Source organism: Schistocerca cancellata, chromosome 12 (genome assembly GCF_023864275.1).
Source record: "Schistocerca cancellata isolate TAMUIC-IGC-003103 chromosome 12, iqSchCanc2.1, whole genome shotgun sequence".
NCBI classification, from domain to species: domain Eukaryota; kingdom Metazoa; phylum Arthropoda; class Insecta; order Orthoptera; family Acrididae; genus Schistocerca; species Schistocerca cancellata.
In genome coordinates, this window is record NC_064637.1 from 151,847,997 (window position 1) to 151,868,796 (window position 20,800).

Here is a 20,800-nt window from a genome sequence, read left to right on the forward strand (position 1 = left end):
AGGACATCAGACACATCCATGCCCGATGCAGGATTCGAACCTGCGACCGTAGCAGCAGCGCGGTTCCGGACTGAAGCGCCTAGAACCACTCCCCCCCCCCCTCCCCCCCCCACCGGCCGGTTATTTTACTCTTGGAACTATCAGTTTAAGTCAAATATATATCCCACACGTGATTAATAAGAATGGTTGCAAATTTTAACAATATGAAAAGTAGTGGCTTCCTGTTCTTTTACAAAATCGATTTCATTAACGAGAGGAAAATTAATAACGTATATGGAGACAGATATTTTGTTTGTAGATAACATTTAAAAATACAGATTATTGCATGTAACGTAGACTTCATATATTTCAGATCACATAATTTTAAAATATTGAGTACAAATTTTCATGGCATAAAATCGACGCTGTGAAATATGTGTATGTGCGTTCGTGTACGAGCGTGCGTGCGTGCGCGCGCACTTGTGTGTGTGTGTGTGTGTGTGTAAATTGACATAAAAATAGTTTTTTGATATACAGAAATCTCTACAGAAGAGAAATACAAGAAAATTAACCCAAGTCTGGCCAAGATTTATACGAAGTAGAACATTTCTGTAGATCAAAGACTAGATTTATTACACCGCCTAGAGTTTCGTTACAGTTTTGCTGTTCGTTAACTTGGGTAGAGACGCGTAATGCGTCCATAATAAAGCACCAAGAAATGATGTTGACAGCACAACACCCAGTCCCTGAGGGGGAGAAAATCTCCCACCCGAGCCAGGAATCAAACTCAGGCCTCCGTGCATGGTATTCCAACGCGCTGACCGTACAGCTGTTGGGGAGGGCTGAATCCGCAGAAAAATTTATAAATGCTCTGGTGGTGAACAATAGGAACTGGTGGATAAAGACGAAAGTGTCTTGACGTAATGTACTACCGTTCAGCAGTATAGTAACTACGAGGCGAAACAGAGACTATGTAAGGAGTAGACAAGGGAAACTGTACATCTAAACCGATAGGCCGGGGTGTGCACACAGTTGCAAGTTACATACTGTTGTACACTGTGGTGAAAAAAAAGTGGTATAGAGATATGCACGTATACAGGTGGCGGTAGTACCGCGTAGACAAGCTATAAAAGGGCAGTGCATTGATGGAGCTTTCCAGGCGATCATTGTAGGCAAAACCACCCATTCCTTCCGTCTCATCGACTTCTGTATCACTATTTATGGGAGTCCTATCACCCTCACTCCCACCATCAAGTATCTTGTCGTCACCCTTGACCGTTGCCTCTCATGGACCTTCCATCTCCGGACTATCCAAGCCAAAGCACACTCCCGACTCTGTCTCCTCAAGCTCCTTTCTGGCTGCACATTGGTGTGGACCCCTCCACCATCCTCCACACCTATAAATCCCTCATCCGTCCTATCCTATGCTACCCTCATTCCGCCTGGATCTCCGCCCCTCCTACCTTTTACAAATCCCTTCAAATCCTAGAACGCCATGCGCTCCGCCTCGCCTATTGCATCTGCCTCCCCTCCCCCACGTGGATCCTATATGACATCATACCGTTCCCGCACCTCATCCTTTTCCTCAAACGGATACAGATCCTCTACACGTGCCGCATAGTTGAAGCCCCTCACTCGCTTGTGTCTCCCATCCTCTCCTACCCCTGTCTGCTGCCGCACCTTCATTTCCACATCCCACCAGCTCTCCATCTGTCCCCATACCCTCGCCCAAGGTGCCTTCCACCAACTCCCCCTCCCTGATGATGCCCTCCTCCCCTGCATCTACCCCTCCTACCAACTTTGATCCTCCCCATCCACCCCCTGTGCTTTTTTCCCAAGGGCTCCCTTCTCTCCCTCCTCCCTTCCTCCCTCCGTCCTCTGTCCTGGGCTTCCCCTACCCCCCTACCTTCTTTCCTCCTCCTCCGATCTCACCTGCCACTGGCATCTACACCCTCCCCTCTCCCACCTTTCACCCTTTGGCAGGTCCCCAGACTCGTACACGTAAAGTGAACATTCACGCTCCGGAGATTGTCGCCAGTGTTTTGTGTGTGCCATCGTGTTAGTGATTCCGTGTTTCGTCATTTGTGCTCCTTCGTTCACGTGTGCCGTTTCTGTCGTCTCTGTTAGTGTCCGAGTGCTGCATATATTTTCTTTGGACTCTACACCTGTGAACGACTTCATGTATTTTAAGTTTGTGTGTCTACTGTTGTCTATCCACCGTGTTGTTTCGTTTTTAGATGTCTCAGCTTGTAATAAATGTATTATCTGTGGCCAAAGAGCGGCGTAATATTGCCGATGCCGGCATACCTTTGTATAAGGAGTCAAAATAACAATAAAGGGAAAAAATGGAGATTTCATCTGTACTTAGGTGATTCGCGTGAGATTTCCGACCGGATTATGGCCGCACGACTGGGATTAATAGACTTTCAACGCTGAGTGGTAGTGACAGCTACATGCTTGGCACTTTCAGTTTCTGAAATCGTTAGGGAATGCCATATTCCGAGATACACAGCGCCAAGAGAATGCTGAGAATACCAAATTTCAGGCATTACCTCTCAGCAGTGGCTGACGGCCTTCACATAACGACAGAAGGCAGCGGTGTTTGCGTCGAGTTGTCAGTGCTGACAAGCAAGCAACACTGCGTGAAATAACCGCAGAAACCAATGTGGGACATACGACGAACCTATGCGTTAGGACAGTGCTGCGAAATTTGGCGTAACTGGGCTATGGCAGCAGACGACCGACGCGAGTGCCATAGCTGTATCGCCAGCAGCGCCTCTCCTGGGCTCGTGACCATGTCGGTTGGACCCTAGACGACTGGAAAACCGTGACCTTGTCAGATGAGTCCCGATTTCAGTTGGTAACAGCTGATTGTAGGGTTCGAGTACGACGCAGACTCAATGAAGCCGTGGACCCAAGTTGTCAAAAGGCACTGTGCAATCTGGTGATGGCTCAGTAATGGCGTTGTCTGTGTTTACATCGAATGAAACTGGGCTTCTGGTCAAACTGAACCTATCGCTAACTGAAAATCGTTCCCAAACAACGATGGAATTTATACGGATGACAATGTGCCATGTTACTGGACCGCAATGATCGCGTTTGAAGAACATTCTGACAGTTCGAGCGAATGATAAAGCCACCCAGATCGCCCGACACGAATTCCATCGAACATTGATGGATGGAACATGATCGTGCACGAACTCCTGCGTCGCCAACACTTTCGCAATTATGGACGGCTGTAGAGGCAACATGGCTCATTATATTTCCAGGGGACTTCCAACGATTGTTGAGTCCATACCACATCGAGTTGCTGCACTACGAATCCTGCCTCGGGCATGGATGTGTCTGATGTCCTTAGGTTAGTTAGGTTTAAGTAGTTCTAAGTTCTAGGGGACTGATGACCTCAGCTGTTAAGTCCCATAGTGCTCAGACCCATTTGAACCATCCATGTGCATCTCTTTCTGAATGAATAATGTGATGTAACTGAAGATCATTTTGGTTATCCATGCCCATGCCCATAAAATTGCAACCGGCTTCTGCGCATTTCCTTTTCGGAGTACTTTTAGGACATGTGTTTCGTATTCTTCCAAGTACTGTCAGTAGTTGCTGAGATCCTAAAATTTTCCTGACACTCATGCTTTCCTTCTTTTCAAGTTCTTGCATCTGCTCCTTTTTATTTAAAATAGGACTCTCTAAAGCATAGAGTTCCTTCTGGTTTTATAATGGAAATTATGGAAATAAGTATATTCTCGCCATCGGCTGCACAGTTGTATATTTATTTTATACGGGTCTCAGTTGTAACAACCATCTTTACAGGCGGAAAACAGTGCATTAATGGTTCAAAATCATATTTTTGTCAAAACGTAGAACGTCTTGTTGCAGCACTTCTGCGTGTTCCCGCGGGGTCCCTAGACGATATTAGGGGTTCAAAATCATATTTTTGTCAAAACGTATAACGTCATGTTGCAGCACTTCTGTGTGTTCCCGCGGGGACCCTAGACGATATTAAGCAGGTTTACCAGTTTCTTTGGCTCTTCAGTGTCTACATTAAGTTAGTTGTCCGCCCCCGGGATCTGAGTGGTCAGCGCGACGGACTGTCAATCCTAAGGGCCCGGGTTAGATTCCCGGCTGGGTCGGAAATTTTCTCCGCTCAGGGACTGGGTGTTGTGTCGCTCAGTGACTGCGTGTTGTGTTGTCCTAATCATCATCATTTCATCCCCATCGACGCGCAAGTCGCCGAAGTGGCGTCAGATCGAAAGACTTGCACCAGGCGAGCGGTCTACCCGACGGGAGGCCCTCATCACACGACATTTTTAATTAAGTTAGTTGAATACTTTACGATTGTGACTTCTGGCCCACCCTGAAGATCATTTGCCTCTACCTCAAATGATTGGGTGCTCAACTTCGACGACTGATTTCTGTTTTCGCCATTCTTGTATCACTGACTCATTCACACAGTTGAAAAGTGATGGGGCAGCCAACTCCTTGTCTTCTCCCGTTAGTCATTGTTATTAAAACGGTGGACTCCTTGTTGCATGTTAATAGTAGGCGTGACAGCAAATTATGTTTGGGGGGGGGGGCGGACAGTAACATAGTGACACTGCTTACTGATCCGAGCTTTGGATCTGCGGCACTGCACTGCAAACATAGGTATGGTGAAGAGACAGCAGTTCAGCAGTTGCCTAATGCTCCATCATGGTGCAACGCTCGCAGAAAGAACAGAGCTAGCCAGTAGCCATCAGTTTATCATGGGGTATGGAAGATACGCACCTTCTCTTCTCATATACACTACTGGCCATTAAAATTGCTACACCACAAAGATGTCGTGCTACAGACGCGAAATTTAACCGACAGCAAGAAGATGCTGTGATATGCAAATGATTAGCTTTTCAGAGCATTCACACAAGGTTGGCGCCGGTGGTGACACCTATAACGCGCTGACATTAGGAAAGTTTCCAGCCTATTTCTCATACACAAACTACAGCTGACCGGCGTTGCCTGGTGAAACATTGTTGTGATGTCTCGAGTAAGGAGGAGAAATGCGTACCATCACGTTTCCGACTTTGATAAAGGTCGGATTATAGCCTATCGCTATTGCGGTTTATCGTATCGCCACATTGCTGCCCGCGTTGGTCGAGTTCCAATGACTGTTTGCAGAATATGGAATCGGTGGAATCAGGAGGGTAATACGGAACGCCGTGCTGGATCCCAACAGCCTCGTATCACTAGCAGACGAGATGACAGGCAGTTATCCGCATGGCTGTAACGGATCGTGCAGCCACGTCTCGATCCCTGAGTCAACAGATGGGGACATTCGTAAGACGACAACCATCTGCACGAACAGTTCGACGACGTTTGCAGCAGCACGGACTATCAGCCCGGAGACCATGGCTGCGGTTACCCTTGACGCTGCATCACAGACAGGAGCGCATGCGGTGGTGTACTCGACGACGAACCTGGGTGCACGAATGGCAAAACGTCATTTTTTCGGATGAATCCAGGTTCTGTTTACAGCATCACGATGGTCGCGTCCGTGGTTGGCGACATCGCGGTGAACGCACATTGGAAGCGTGTATTCGACATCGCCATACTGGCGTATCACCCGGCGTGATGGTATGGGGTGCCATTGGTTACACGTCTCGGTCACCTCTTGTTCGCATTGACGGCACTTTGAACAGTGGATGTTACATTTCAGATGTGTTACGACCCGTGGCTCTACCCTTCATTCGATCCCTGCGAAATCCTACATTTCAGCAGGATAATGCACTACCGCATTTTGCAGGTCATGAACTGGCCTTTCTGGATACAGAAAATGTTCGACTGCTGCCCTGGCCAGCACATTCTCTAGATCTCTCACCAATTGAAAACGTCTGGTCAATGGTGGCCGAGCAACTGGCTCGTCACAATACGGCAGTCACTACTCTTGATGAGCTGTGGTATCGTGTTGAAGCTGCATGGGTAGCTGTCCCTGTACACGCCATCCAAACTGTTTGACTCAATGCCCTAACGTATCAAGGCCGTTATTACGCCCAGAGGTGGTATTTCTGGGTACTGATTTCTCAGGATCTATGCACCCAAATTGCGTGAAAATGTAATCACATGTCATTTCTACTATAATATATTTGTCCAATGAATACTCGTTTATCTTCTTGGTGTACCAATTTTAATGGCCGGTAGTGTAGATGTTGTTGGCCGGTGTCTTGTCATTCCCAATAACAAGCAGCTCCTAACAGACGCTGCAGTAAAATGCGCAATTTTGAAACCTCCACCAGCGACATAAATTTATTCTCAGCAGTGTAAATGAAGTGCAGCATCAGTTTAAAATGCTTGCTATTTAAAATGCCTATCACTTGAAAATGCCATCACAAAGGTTGGTCCGCAGCTCGTGGTCGTGCGGTAGCGTTCTCGCTTCCCACGCCCGGGTTCCCGGGTTCGATTCCCGGCGGGGTTAGGGATTTTCTCTGCCTCGTGATCACTGGGTGTTGTGTGCTGTCCTTAGGTTAGTTAGGTTTAAGTAGTTCTAAGTGATAGGGGACTGGTGACCTAAGATGTTAAGTCCCATAGTGCTCAGAGCCATTTGAGCCACAAAGGTTGCCTCTATTTTCCTTTACACACATTTTAAGTATTTTATGGAAGATAGACACCACGTCTTGCTGGATTTGCACTTAAATTCGATTAACTTCCTCCCAAATTGGGTCCTTCAGTTCCTGTGTGGTGTGTCACACCAGAAGATCTGCGATTTCAGAGGACTCCAAAGGAATAAAGCTCAGGGCATCTTGTAGACGAGGAGAGGTCACCATTGCTGTTGATGAGACGTTCTGTAGCGCAGTAGTGGAATGCCGTGAGGTACGGCATGTGGCCCCAACTTGTTAGAAGAATGTGATGCTGTTACAAGGAGATCAGCGATCTGTCGCACTAGTCCTAACAGCACTGCCGCGACCATCTTAAAAAAAATTAAGGCTCTGTGATCTCAAACCATCATAACCCCCAGCACACTGCACTTTCTGACTCTAAAGTGGCGTTTCATGAAGCATTTCATGATTTTCACTTTACCAGTAACCAAATTTTAGCTTATTAACAAAGCCGGACACATAAATATTGGCCTCATCGCTAATGATCAGATTGTCGCACAGGACTGGGTTTTCGTATACGAGTTATAACAGTTCCCAGCAAAGGCGTTGTCTCTTCGAGAGGTCGCCCGCATTCAATTTTTGCACTATCTAAATTTTGTATGGGTAGTATTGCAGTTCCTTATTCAGTGTAGACTGCGATCCGGTGTGTCATGTTGAAGCGTATGACTGCGTATAGAATTCCTGGGCCTTTGCTGAAGGCTTCTTCCACTTTTGTAAAATTCACTGGAGTGCACACACGTTTTGTAATTCCATCCCACTTTCGCACTGTGTCACCTGTTTCTTCAGTGTTCTGTACCCACGCTTTGATAGTCAGTGGCGGATTTACATATAGGCACGGGCCTAGGGGCGGCATCTTAAGGGGGCGCCATTTTTTGCTCTGTACTCACTTTAACCTTTTACGTTTTAGAATAACTGCGCTTACAAACGACAATTTTTTTTAATAACTTGCTAGTTTAAATAAGCCCTAAGAACGAAATTCTACAGTACAAGCTTGGAAATAAACATAGTTTACTTGGTGACTGAACGGAAATTTAACATTGTGTTTCTGTCTGTTATCATCTTCATGTTTGTTGAAAATATTATGAAGTAATCTGTCAGGACGGCAATCTACAATACAATTTTTGAAACGTTATTATTCCGAGAATGTTGTCGGCTTCTACTTAACCCTGCCATATTTTCCTCGTGGAAATACCGGGACCCCTGAAAAGCCGTCATAAACTAATCTGCAGTTTCTTAAATACTGTACAATGTGTGGGCCTCAGTATATAAAACCCGACTCTAACTTAAATTTCTTGTAGAAATTTGGGGAAGTATCAAGTCAGCCCTCCATTTCTGTAATTAATGTGAAAGCTCTGTCGTCTTCAATATCTGAGCTTTGATTTAATGACACCCGTTTAACAGAACATGTTGATACTGGTAATGTTTTATATTTTTAAACACATGTTTATACGAAAAGAACATAAGCAGAATATCTAATAATATGTGAAATACACTTCACAACAATTTAAAAATTTTATTTATTTATTTACTTAGTTACTTTTTTTGGCGAAAAAAGAAGAAGAAACCAACTTCCGTTTGTCTCATTTATTGTACTACAGCCTGCACGATATCCGAGTTCCTACGCTGTGAATCAAATAGTACGTGACATTGCAAATTTTATATTAGAGTTCTTAACTAAGCTTTTTTTCTTCTTCGAGGAAAGGTTATTTTTATTTTATGTTGGAACAAAATGTGCATTTGCGTGTAGGCATAACAGCAGTGTTCACACAAATGAAAACACACCACATCAACTGCAAACAAGACTACTTAAACTACTTAAACTTTGTAGTCTGTCTTCTGCCCACAGGAACCGCTAAAATGTTACAAGAATAAGTGGGATAAGAGTCAATCCAGCACACCTCACTGCAAGAAATTGCAAAATCTATTTGCTTTTTAAATTAGAAAGACAGTGTCAAGAATATTCAGAACATATTTGCGTCCCAGCTAAAATTCCGGCTACGCGTGAAACAGAAGGCAAAAAAGGGACTGTCCCGTTTTCTTTACGAAACGAATTTCAGCCGGCATGTGTGCTTGTACTGTTCACTGACAACAGAGAAACAGACGACAATGAAATTAAATTATTCCGCATTGTCGTTCTTTCATAGCACATTTATGTCGAGTAATCCGAGTTGGTCAGTTCATCGCTCCGTGTTTAAAGGAAAAATCTTTGAGCTCGTGTGCCGCGTTTAAAGTAAAAAGCTTTCTGCTCATGTGCGGTGTGGTACGATTGGAGCTGGATACAGTCTTCCTTTCTTTCCTTTTACAATTTTTTTCTTCTGTTGTGACTTCGTTGACAATTTTGTAAGTGCCTTAACATGAGTAACAGTGAAAAAAGCAACCGTGAAAAATTAAGTAGGGTGGCATTTCCGAAATTATCGGAGGAAAGGCGAGAACGAGAAGCCAATTTTCTAAAAACGCTTGGCAGAGTATATAAATTTTTCGCAAAAAATGTTGCTGGTTCGACTTCAAGTAGAACGGATATTTCTGGCACTGCAGCTGTTGTAAAAGAAGCAAATACAGACGAAACAGAAGTTAAAAGTGAAGAAAAGCAAATTGTTCCTGATTTCGAGTTTCACGAAGAACTAAGTGTCGAGCCAGAAAGAAATAACCCCGTTACTGATGATCCTGTAGAATGGTATGTCAATGAATCGACAAACGACACACTCTTACAACGTGGCATTGATCAAAATTGTAACGGTGATTTTTCTAATCCAATAAGATCAATAGGCGATACAACCAGATATCTGAGCAAAAGTGTATTTTACCGTAAACTTGTAAATGGTGAATCAACTTTGCGTAATTGCCTGGTAGTACTGGTGCTGTTTTTTGTGCACCACGTAAATTGTTCGGAGGTAAGGCCGCGATTGCTACTAATGATATTGCAGATTGGAAAAAACACTTCTAATACTTTATCTCTTCATGAGAATTCGCTTGAACATAAAAATTTCGAGTTATCACTCTTAACAAGAAAAAAGTCACTTGGAACAATAGATCAAGTCATATGTACTGGCGCAGTGTGTTGAAAAGGGTGTTTGCAGTAGCGAAGACGCTAACAAGTCGTGGACTTCCCCTACGTAGACATGTTAAAAGATTCCCTTCATTACAGAATGGTCAATTTATGACGTCTCTTGAACTTATAGCCGAGTTTGATCCTTTTCTCGCAGAGCACATTCAACGATATGGAAATCCAGGGCAGGAACATACAAGTTACCTTTCTTCAACAATCTGTGATGAAATAATAGAGCTTCTTTCTGAACGAATAAAAAGAATTATTGTAAGTGAAATAAAACAGGCCGAATATTTATCTACAATAGTAGATACTATCGCGGACATTTCACACATTGATCAATTACGCTTCATATTAAGATATGTGAACGAGAGTGGTGAACATGTTGAACGTTTCCTTCTGTTTTTACCAAACTCGGGACACAAGTCCGAAAACTTAGCTGAGGCCGTACTTAAAGTCCTTTCTACAAATTCCATTGATATTACTGACAGTAGAGGCCAGTCATATGACAAAGCAAGCCTGGTTTACAGGCACGCATTAATGAACGAAATCCGAAAGCGCGTTATGTGCCTTGTGCAGCATGTTCTTTGAATTTAATCGGCACCAGTGCTGCAAGCTGTTGTCGGGAAGCAAGATCATTTTTCAGTGTAGTGCAAATCCTTTATAACTTTTTCTCTGCTTCTACACAGCGCTGGGATAAGCTTATTTCTTTAATGAAACCAGGAAGCAAAACGGTAAAAAGTTTATCAAAAACTCGTTGGTCAGCAAAATAGGAAGCGTTTGTAAGTCTACACGAAAACTGGGAGGGCGTTATCTATGCCATCACACATGTTGCCAATAATACATTTGATAAACCACTTGTGCAAAATGAGGCTTGAGCTTTATTGAATCAACTCAGCAGACTAGAAGCAGTATTCATGATGACAGTTTGGAAGGACATACTCCAGGGATTTAATAGTGTAAATCTGAAATTGCAGAGTGTAAATATTGATACTAAAATACTGCATGAATTAATCACTTGTAGGATTTATTGCATCTATTCGTGGCATGTTTGACCATTATGAAAGTAAATCCATGGAGATTGTGACTGTGAATGTACCTATAAAAGATCACGAAAACGCAAACTTCATGATGACGAGGAAGCGGACTCTGAAGAAGTTTTTCTGACTGGAAAGGAAAAATTTAGAGTCGAAACATTTCTCCCAGTACTTGACAACTTAGTGTTAATAAATGAAGTAGTTCAGTTCTGTCGATAAATACGTAAAGCTTTGCTATTACCGTTAGAAAGAGCTGTGGTGAGAGCAGTAGTTTCAGTACAAAACTGTTCAGCCCTTACATGGATTAAAGGTATTGTGTAAACTTATTATGCAGCATTTAGCTACACAGACCGTAATGCTTTACACGTTAACTATTTTCTGTAAAATTATGTGATAGCAAATCCAGTTGTGTGTTTGTTAGTCTGTATTTAGTTATTAGTTCGTGCACCGAAATCTCTCTTTCATTTTCATTTCTTACGCTCTCCTTTAGATTCACGTATTAATACCGAACGTGTTTTCTTTTTATCTGCCACACATTCGAGTTATTAGCTCGTAAATCGACAGTTTAATTTTAATTTTGAACGCATTTCTGTAAAAGTATGTATTAATTTTTAATGTATGACACGTTCGCTTCAATTTTTAGATCGTAGCACAACTTTTTTATTTTCATTTTCAACAGTTTCGTGTAAAAGAATATATTAAAAGTGTATGTATAACAAAAATCCGTTGTCTCCTACACGCTCTGCTGAATTTTTAGGCCATAAAAGAAAAGTTATTTTCCTTGTGTTCGTTTGTGTTGTCATTCGACAGACGAATTTGTTAACACAGTGCAGTTCTAAGTTTGTTTTATCCGCTGCCGTACACTAACAATAAGTACAGTTCAGGAACCATATTGCAGTTTGAGCGCGTCTAGACCGCTGACGCGACCTTCAGAAAATGCAATAGCACAATACGGAAACAGTCCACAGCGCTCCCACCCAAAACGGTAATTGTGAAGTGATTGGGTAATAGTTATTATTTAAAACATGTTTTTTTTGGGGGGGCGTATATAATATGATGTGCCTAGGGGCGAAAAATTTTTAAATCCACCACTGTTATGAAAGCATATGTCAACGGAACTGGAGCATGATGTGCGAAATTGTAATGAGCGAGAAATACACGCTGTGCGACCACACACATACATACACACACACACACACACACACACACACACACACACACACATATATATATATATATATATATATATATATATATATATATATATATATATATGCCTTCACGGCAACAGACCGAGTGGGGTAGCGCATTGGTTCGTACACTGGGCACACTTTGGGGAGGACGACAGTTCAGGACCCGAGATGAGCCATTCAGATTTAAGTTTTCCGTAATTTTTCTAAATCATTTAAGGCCAGTGGCGACTCGTAGGTATAAGAGCTGGGATAAATATGAGAGTGCTGGGGTAAATATGAGAGTGCGAAATTAACAGCATCTGCTGTATAACAATTACGCTTATCGACATATTTATTCAATTTCAGCAGCTGTCAACAATAATAATACTAATAATAATATGCATAACTTGTCTAAAAAAAGGAAGAATTATTTTGTGGAACTTTGTTGTTTTGTACATAATTAAGCACAGTTTATGGCAATAACGAAATAATAGTTAAACTATCGCTACTCTTCGTTTCGAATTTTTGTGTAAGTGGGAGTTTTCGTCCTTTTTTATCTTTTCGGACAAATGTATAAGAATCCTAATTCATGTGTTAGTTAAAGAATTAGGTTGTGGGTTGAAAATCAGGCATTCTTACTTTGCGTCCACACAACTTACGCTTATTATACACTTATTTGTTAAATGCTCGCTTGTAGTCACGCTTATACGATTTCGTCACGTTCTCAGACAACGGATCTGGTCTGGAACGCCCTAGTTCCTTTGCTGCTGACTTTTCCTGGTAATTTTCTTTTCTGTTAGCGTTTAATACGGGCTCAACAGCGTCCGTGTTGACACTCCACAGGAAAGCCGATTCGTGCATAGTAGACAGCCAACTCCAAACACAAGCTGCCGTTTGTGGAAACGATTAAATTCAAGTAGTACATTTATCAACAAGATCACTTGAGTAGAATGCAAATGAGGAGCTGAGAGCCATAAGGGCCAAAAGCACAACGACTTCGACCCCGAATTGAGATGAATATCAGGGCAACCAGTGCGACAGCTCTTAAATGAATGTTCAGATATATGTACAATGTTGGTCTACAGTAGAGATAAACCTGACCCACCATAGGGTCAAACGATGTCAGAAGCATGAATAAATGCTAGTCTCACAGTCGTCGATGAATCCTTTTCAGCGCGTCAAATGGATTGGTCTAGGATAAAATCCATAACTTAACGTACTATATCTCATTTATAATTCCACAAAATAGGTTTCTCTATTAGAGTAACTACAACGTATACTGATGTCCGACCTAATTTTACTATCAGTTAGTGAAGTATGTGTGTGCTGCCGCCAGCGAGATTTATGCAGTGTGCATGAAAGTCTGCTGCAATGTGCTACCACTTGGTGACATTGACGTAAGTAAGGGCTAGCAGAGAACGCGGTGAACCGTGCACATTATTTATCAAATCCTTATCTATTTGGTTAGTAGGGCAATTATGTCATGTCAGTTGCTCATACGCAGAAGCTCCTTAAAACGTGCACACGTGAAGGTGTACTCGCGACCATCATGCCAAGTTTCACCTAGTCTACAAGAGCAATATGTAGTACAGTGCGGTAGATTTAGTGTTGTGTATTTCAGATTACCGCATCTACATTGCGTCTAACAGCCTTCAGAGAAAAATAACCAATAAATCCTCGTGTCAAAAGTGCTCTTGCGCTCTTTTACAGCAGTTGCCACTCAAGGCAAATGCTGGGATGGTCCCTTCGAAAGGGCGCGGCCGCTTTCCTTCTCCATCCTTCCCTTATCCTAGCTTGTGCTCCGTCTCGAATGGCCTCGTTGTCGACGGGACCTTAAACGACAATCTCGTCCTTCGCAGCAGCAGCGCGCCTTTCACCTGTGCACAATTCCATCTCGATTGAAATGACAAAGGTTTGTTGTCGAGATGGCACGCACCACTCCTGTTTAATTTTTTATTCCTAAAGTAGCGTGGCAAATAGCCCTTTTCACTGCCGCACTTGTTAGAATGGGACGTTGGGTTATGATATAGACTATTCTGCGACTAGATATCATTTACAGCGAGCCTTTTAACCATCTCTCTCGATTCCGTTTTCCTTCTGTCTGGAGTGTTCATTTTCGTGTTGCAGGCCGCAGTCGTCGACGGCGCCACCAGTCGCAAAACCGCTGGGTGACAAGGCTCGCGCCGGAACCGCACTGCCATCTGGCCGCAGCGCGTCGAAAACGGCGAGCGAGGTGACTATCAGCCTGCTTCTCGTGGCAGCCGTCGCCTTCGTGGTGGCGCTGCTATACTGGCGCTCGCGGCGGCGGAGGCGGCGATATATAAACTGCGGCACTCGCGGTAAGTTCTGTGTCACTAACAGAGAATATCCTCCCTTTGTTTACTAATGGAGCTTAAACGTGATGAAGTACGTCGAACAGAAACACCCTGTCCCAAACAAACGGACAACCAAAATATTTTATTGAGCATCCATTTTTCCAGACACACCCTCTCCGTCCCTCTATCTCTTTACAGTCTCACTAACCCCCTGCCCCCCCACCTTCCATCCTGATTTTTTCTCCTACCTACACTCTCCTTAACTCCATTCTCTCCCCCGAGTCCTTTTGTTTTCCCCTCCACTGCCTTCCCCACTCCTTCTCGCGTCTGCCCTGCCCCCCCCCCCCTCTTCTGTATCCACACCATCCGTCGGTCCCCCCTTTTTTGTCTTACCTGTTCTCCCCCCCCCATCTTATCCCCCTCATCAGTCCACGCCCCCCCCCCCCCCCCAATATGCCTTCGTGTCTACTCTATAGTGCAGTGTTTACGTGGGTGTTTGGTGTTACGCATCCCCCCTTTTTAAGGGTCACGAACAGACACCATACTGTCACTAGGTGTATTTTCTTAACTCTTGAGAACAGAAACCAGACTGTCGCAAATGTTTTTTAATTGTGCCTGTCTAATTTCTATGTGTTTTAATCACCATCACCGACCATTTGTTTTTATATTTTCATTTCGCAACTTTTCGGCATATTCCAGTTTTAAACAGTCAACGTTTTATCACCTGTTTTATATGTCCTCATTATGTTTATAACTTTTGACGTAAGCTGTTAATCATCTCTTTTGTATTGTATTGTATTGTATTTATTGGTCCAGTAAATCTTACATGTACAGTACAGCACATCAGATATTGGACAGGTCAAAGTATATCTTACAATTAAAACACTTTAGAAACTAGAAAATTATGTTCACAAAATTTTACAGCACTTCATATACTGGGCAAGTCAATGTGTAAGTTATAATTAAACCACATTAGAAACTTGAAGTTTACAACTGAATACATGTATAGGCCAATATTAACGATTAAAGTATTTGCATGATCCTCTATTAAGCTCTAAGGATTTTTGAGGAACTCTTCTACACTATGAACTGACATGTACACTAGAGAATTACATTCACAGAATTTTACTTCATATACTGGGCAAGTCGCTATACAACTTATACTTGAACCCCATTATAAACTTGAGAATTACATCTGAATGTATTTATAGGCCAATATTAATGGTTACAGTATTTGCATAATCATCACTTAGACTCTCGAGGATTTTGGAGGAACTCTTCCACACTATAAAAGCAATGTGTCAACAGATATTCTTTTAATGCTGCTTTAAAATTTTTTACATCTGTCATTACTTTAATTTCTCTTGGCAATTTATTGTAGATAATTTTTCCATGGTGTAATGTTCCTTTTTGGCACAAACTGGTTTTTGTATGGAGTACATGAAAGTCAGTTTTCTGTCTTGTATTATGATGATGAACATTTTCATTTTTGGGGAGGATACTAGGATTTGTTATTGTATATTTCTTTATAAACATTGCACTTTCAAATAGGAAAATACATGGAAGGGGAAGAATCCCCATCCTTTTAAATAATGGTCTACATGGTTTGTTCCTTTTTATTCCAGCCATGATTCTCACTATTCTTTTTTGCATCCTGAATAGTTTTAGGCAGGATGGCGAGTTACCCCAAAAAGTGATCCCATATTTTAGGACAGAATGTATATTAGAATAGTAAACTGTCATTAGACAGTCCTTATGACAGCAGTTTTCTAGCACTCTCATTAAATAACACATGGTACTTAGCTTCTTTAATATGTTGTCAATGTGAGTTTCCCATCTAAGATTATCCTGTAGCCAGATCCCCAGAAATTTTGTATTAGGCACACTTGCAATATCCGTGTCTGACATCTGAATTCTTATATCCTCTTCAATGTTTCTCTTGATATTATGAAAATTTAATGCTACTGTTTTGCTTTTATTTATTATTAGTTTGTTTTGGTTGAACCAGTTTACAACATTTGTTAATGCCTCAGACAGTCTTGTCTGTAGTATCTCTGCAGTCTTCCCGCTGACTAATATGCTTGTGTCATCTGCAAACTGGATAGTGCTATGGTGCTGGTTGGCTGATGTTAGGTCATTTATATATATCAAAAATAGGATGGGGCCAAGTACCGAGCCCTGCGGTACTCCATATTTTACTGCTTTGTAATCAGAATAATGTCTTGTTGATTTATTTTCTTTGTGAAAATGTATTTCTACTACTTGCTTGCGGTCAGTACGATATGATCTAAGCCAGCTGTTAGGCATACCTCTGATACCAATTCTTTCAAGCTTCTGCAGCAATAGAGTGTGGTCTATGATGTCAAAAGCCTTAGACAGATCAAGGCATATGCCAGTTACTTTTTGTCCACTATCAATTTTTTCAAGTACTTCACCCAGAAATTCATATATTGCTGTTTCTGTTGATCGGCCTTTCCGGAAGCCATGTTGGGTTGTGGATAATATTTTGCACTTTTCTAGAAAATCTAGCAACCTCTTATGAAAAATTTTTTCTAGTATTTTAGAAAATGTAGATAGCAAGGCAATAGGTCTATAATTGGCTATGTCTTCTTTCTTACCCTTTTTGAACAGTGGTTTTAGTTTCACTGTCTTTAAGCAGGAAGGAAAGACTCCATTTGTTAATGAACTGTTGAAAATGTGGGCTAATGGTATTGCAATGAGGTCCCCCACATTTTTAATGACATAATCTGGAATCTCATCCACACCTGTTGAAAATTTTGTTTTTAACTCTCTTATTGATAGTATAATTTCCTTAGGGTTGGTTGGAGTAAGAAATAGGGAGTTGCAGTTTCTATTTTGCTTGGATGGTGTTGTAGCAGGATTTTTATTTGAAGATTTTATGTCAGATAGTCATTTTTCACTAATATTTGCAAAGTATGTATTAAAAGCATTGGCTACTTCTTCTGAATTTGTAATTTTTTTGCCATCTTGGATTACCTGGAGATTTACATTTTGGGAGGTCTCGTTTCCTACTTGTTCTCTGACTATCTTCCACATGGCTTTCATTTTGTTCCTGGCCATTTTTATATGGTGATCATTTGTTGTTTTTTTAGATTCTTTTATGACTTTGTGAAGCACTCTCTTATAATTCTTGAAATGCACTAGAAATTCTTCTGTAACATTTTGTGTTTTTGAGATTTCATAAAGTCTCCTCTTTTCAGCACATGATATTTTAATGCCTTTCGTCAGCCATGTAACATTTCTTTTTTTAGTTTTTAATGTTTGGTTTTTAACTGGAAAAGAAATATTGAAATAATGGGAGAATATTTCCATGAACATGTCAAACTTTTTACATGTGTCCTCATAGTTGTCTATATCATTCCATGTTTCTTTTTTCAGTAAGTGCCTGAAGTGTTCTAGGTTGTGCTTGCTAAAATTTCTACCTTTTCTTGTCATTTGTTGTTCAGTATTTCCTGCAGTGTCTACTGGGAATTCAATAAACTGTGCATAATGATCACTGAAACCTGTATTCGTATTTCCAGATTTGTATAAATATTTATCTGTATTTATTAGTATCTGATCTATAGCACTGCTTGACGATTTGGTGACTCTGGTGGGGGATTTGATAGTTTTATGTATGTTGTAGGTTTTTAATAAGGCCTCAAGGTTTAATCTGTCTTTTGAGTTCTTGTTGAAATCTATATTAAAATCACCACATATGATGGTTGTTTTACTAACTGTTTTTATACTGTTAAGTGTCTTCTCAAGATTTTCAACGAAAGTAGTTACGTTTCCATCTGGGCTTCTATATATGCAAATAACAATTATATTTAAATTTGTCAGTTCTGTAGCAGAAATTTCGAAGTTTTGCTCTTCCCCTAGCTGGTTAGTGAACTTTAAATTTTCGTGTTTGACGTCCTCTCTAACATATATGCATGTTCCTCCATGCATGGAGGTTTTCCTACAAAAAAAAGATGAAAGGGTAAAGCCCTCTATCCTTGTGTGATGTAACGTATTTTCGGATAACCAGTGCGCACTAACACATATAACAGACACTTCTTTTAGTTCATCTGATAACAATATTTCTATCTCACTAACTTTATTTGATAAGGATTGTACATTTTGGTGCAGGAGCATAAATTTCGACGATGACTTATTTACTAGGTTGTTTTGGCCTACCTTATGTTCGACAGCTGCACATGACATATCATTTTTAACACTTTTACAATTGAAGTTTTCTATCCAGAGCGATGTTTTAGAAGATGAAATCAACATTTCTCTGGAATCACTTGCCATAAAAAACGTTGTGGTTCTTTCCTGTTTCGTGTTGGGCGAGTTGACTTGTAGTGTGATGGAGTTTCTGCTGTAATTTTTGGAGTTGTAATTTGAGGAACCGCAACCAGGCTAGATGGGGATCCTCTTCTTGCCGCTTCAACACTTCCTGAAGTCATTGGAGTAATATTCTCTTCATTTGAAATTGGTGATTCCGTTGCTGCTGCTGCTGCAATTGGAGGCTGCACTAAGCCTGGCTGATTTCGGTTTAATTGTTCCATGATTGCATCGCACAGTGCTACTTTCCCTTTCTTGTTTCTGTGCAATCCATGGGTAGTGAAATTCTCTCTTTTTTGACTGTCTGCATTAATATATGTCACATTGCTGAAGAGCTTACATATTTTCTCGAACTTCCGGTTAGTTGCTTCGATTTCTGCATTCACACACGATGTTTTGATGAGATCATGTCTCATAGGGATGCTTATCACGAAAACTTTCATGTCCATAACTTTTGCCAATGTTTCCCTTAAAGATCGCAAAGCGAATTTTGCCTCGTTCTTGTAGACATCGTTTGCGCCAGCTAAAATAATGCAAGAGTTACAACTTCCATGGTTACTGTGTGTGTCAATATGCTGAGTAACTTCTCGCAGTGGAGCACCTGGCTTCACAAATCCAATAACACTTTCATTTATTAGTTTTTCGTTCATGATCTTTGCCAGTCCTTTTCCATGACTATCAGAAAATAAATAAATAATGCCAGCATCTTGTTTTTTACGTTGACTGTTTTCGTTTGTTGTTTTCGGTTCCGAAACTTTCGTTTGTATATCTGCTTCACTTTGTCTGTTCGTTTTTTCTGATAGCACACTGAATCTGTTTTTGCACACGATATTAGAATCAGTCAATAACTTTCTTTGAGAATTTGACAGTTTACTTTTCACTACCGGTATGTTTGGAAGTTCGCGATTTCGAGGAAAGTTTGATCTGTTTTCATGCTTTTCCGCTACCATGCTATAGTTGTTTGTTTGCACACGTTTTTGTTTACTTTCAATTCCTTGCAACAGTTTTTCTTCAGATGGCTGTATTCCATGATTTACTACACTCGATTTTTGCACACTGTTTTTTTGTATTAAAGTTACACTGCTTCTTTGAGATTTATCTTCCTGGATAGAGTTTTCTTCGGTCACTGATTCCCATTTTCCTGTGGAGGCCGTGTCTTCTTGCTTCCCGTGTTTTCCCGATTGAAGTTCTTTTATATCCTGTTTTAGAGTACCGATTATGAATTGTAGACTTTTTATACGTTCATTTAGCTTTGATATCTCGTCCTTACAACTCATACACGATTTCTTTTTTCCATCGAATTTTACTTTTTTTTGCGGAGATACACGATTTACTTTAACACTAGCCGCCATCTTGAATCTATCTCTTGCCATAGCACATTTTGTTGGCGGAATGGAACAATGTGTTTTTGACAAATGTACCTTCACAAACATGAGGTGTCCTACGATGTCTGGCATAGGGTGTATTGGTGCTAAGTTGTCCACTTATTTTCTTTCTTCATGTGTGGATTTATCATCAAAACGAAGACAGTTTTCAATAAAATGAAAATATTGCCGTGTCATTGTCAGCCGAAATATTTCAACACCTGCTCCGTCTGAAGCCCAAAGGTCAACGGTGTTCTGCCTCCCAGATTGGTGAAATCCAGCAGCGTACAACAAGCCTATATAAGCCTTCAGCTCGCTCATGGCCAATTCCTTCATAAAATAGTGATTTGCAATTACTTCACAAGCCCCTTTCCTTTCTGGAAGTTTGTGTATTTCAAGAGGATACCAGGAGTATTTTCATTGCAAAACAGACTCCTGCATTCAAGCTCTCTCTTTGCTAATAGTGCCACTAAACTCACGCCAGATACCTGCCTGATGATAGTTTCAGAACGGGTCTGAACTTGTTGTTGAGGTGGATTTTTGCATCACTTGGATCCATCTTTACCAAAATAAAATGAACTGTGTACTTGATTTTCCGATCGCTCGACTACTTCTGTAACACACCATCGTGAAGCTCATTTAATGGTATATTATCTCCTTTGTCACTGCCTTCACTTGCATCTTGCTCAGTACCACTACTGCCGCTGCACTCATTTACACAATCTTCATTTTCACTGCCATCTATCATAAGACGTTTTCACTGTCTGATAATTCCGCCAACCAATGACGTATACGCTCAGCCTCGCTTTTTGTTGTCCATTTTGAATGAAAACACCAAAAACCACAAAACACTCATGAAAATAGATAAACTGAAAAATGGCGCAGAAATGCTACTTCGTGGTTGTGGAAGGGTAAAAAATACCCTC

The 20,800-nt window shown here is 41.3% G+C and overlaps 1 protein-coding gene across 1 annotated transcript in view; it reads left to right on the forward strand.

Moving 5' to 3' along the window:
* Positions 1-20,800, forward strand: part of LOC126109605 (mucin-5AC-like) — a 297,865-nt gene that overhangs the window by 269,979 nt on the left and 7,086 nt on the right. The window contains exon 7 of the mRNA XM_049914648.1: positions 13,994-14,205. Within this exon, the coding sequence (XP_049770605.1) occupies positions 13,994-14,205 (212 nt within the window). The remainder of the gene's footprint in view (positions 1-13,993; positions 14,206-20,800) is intronic.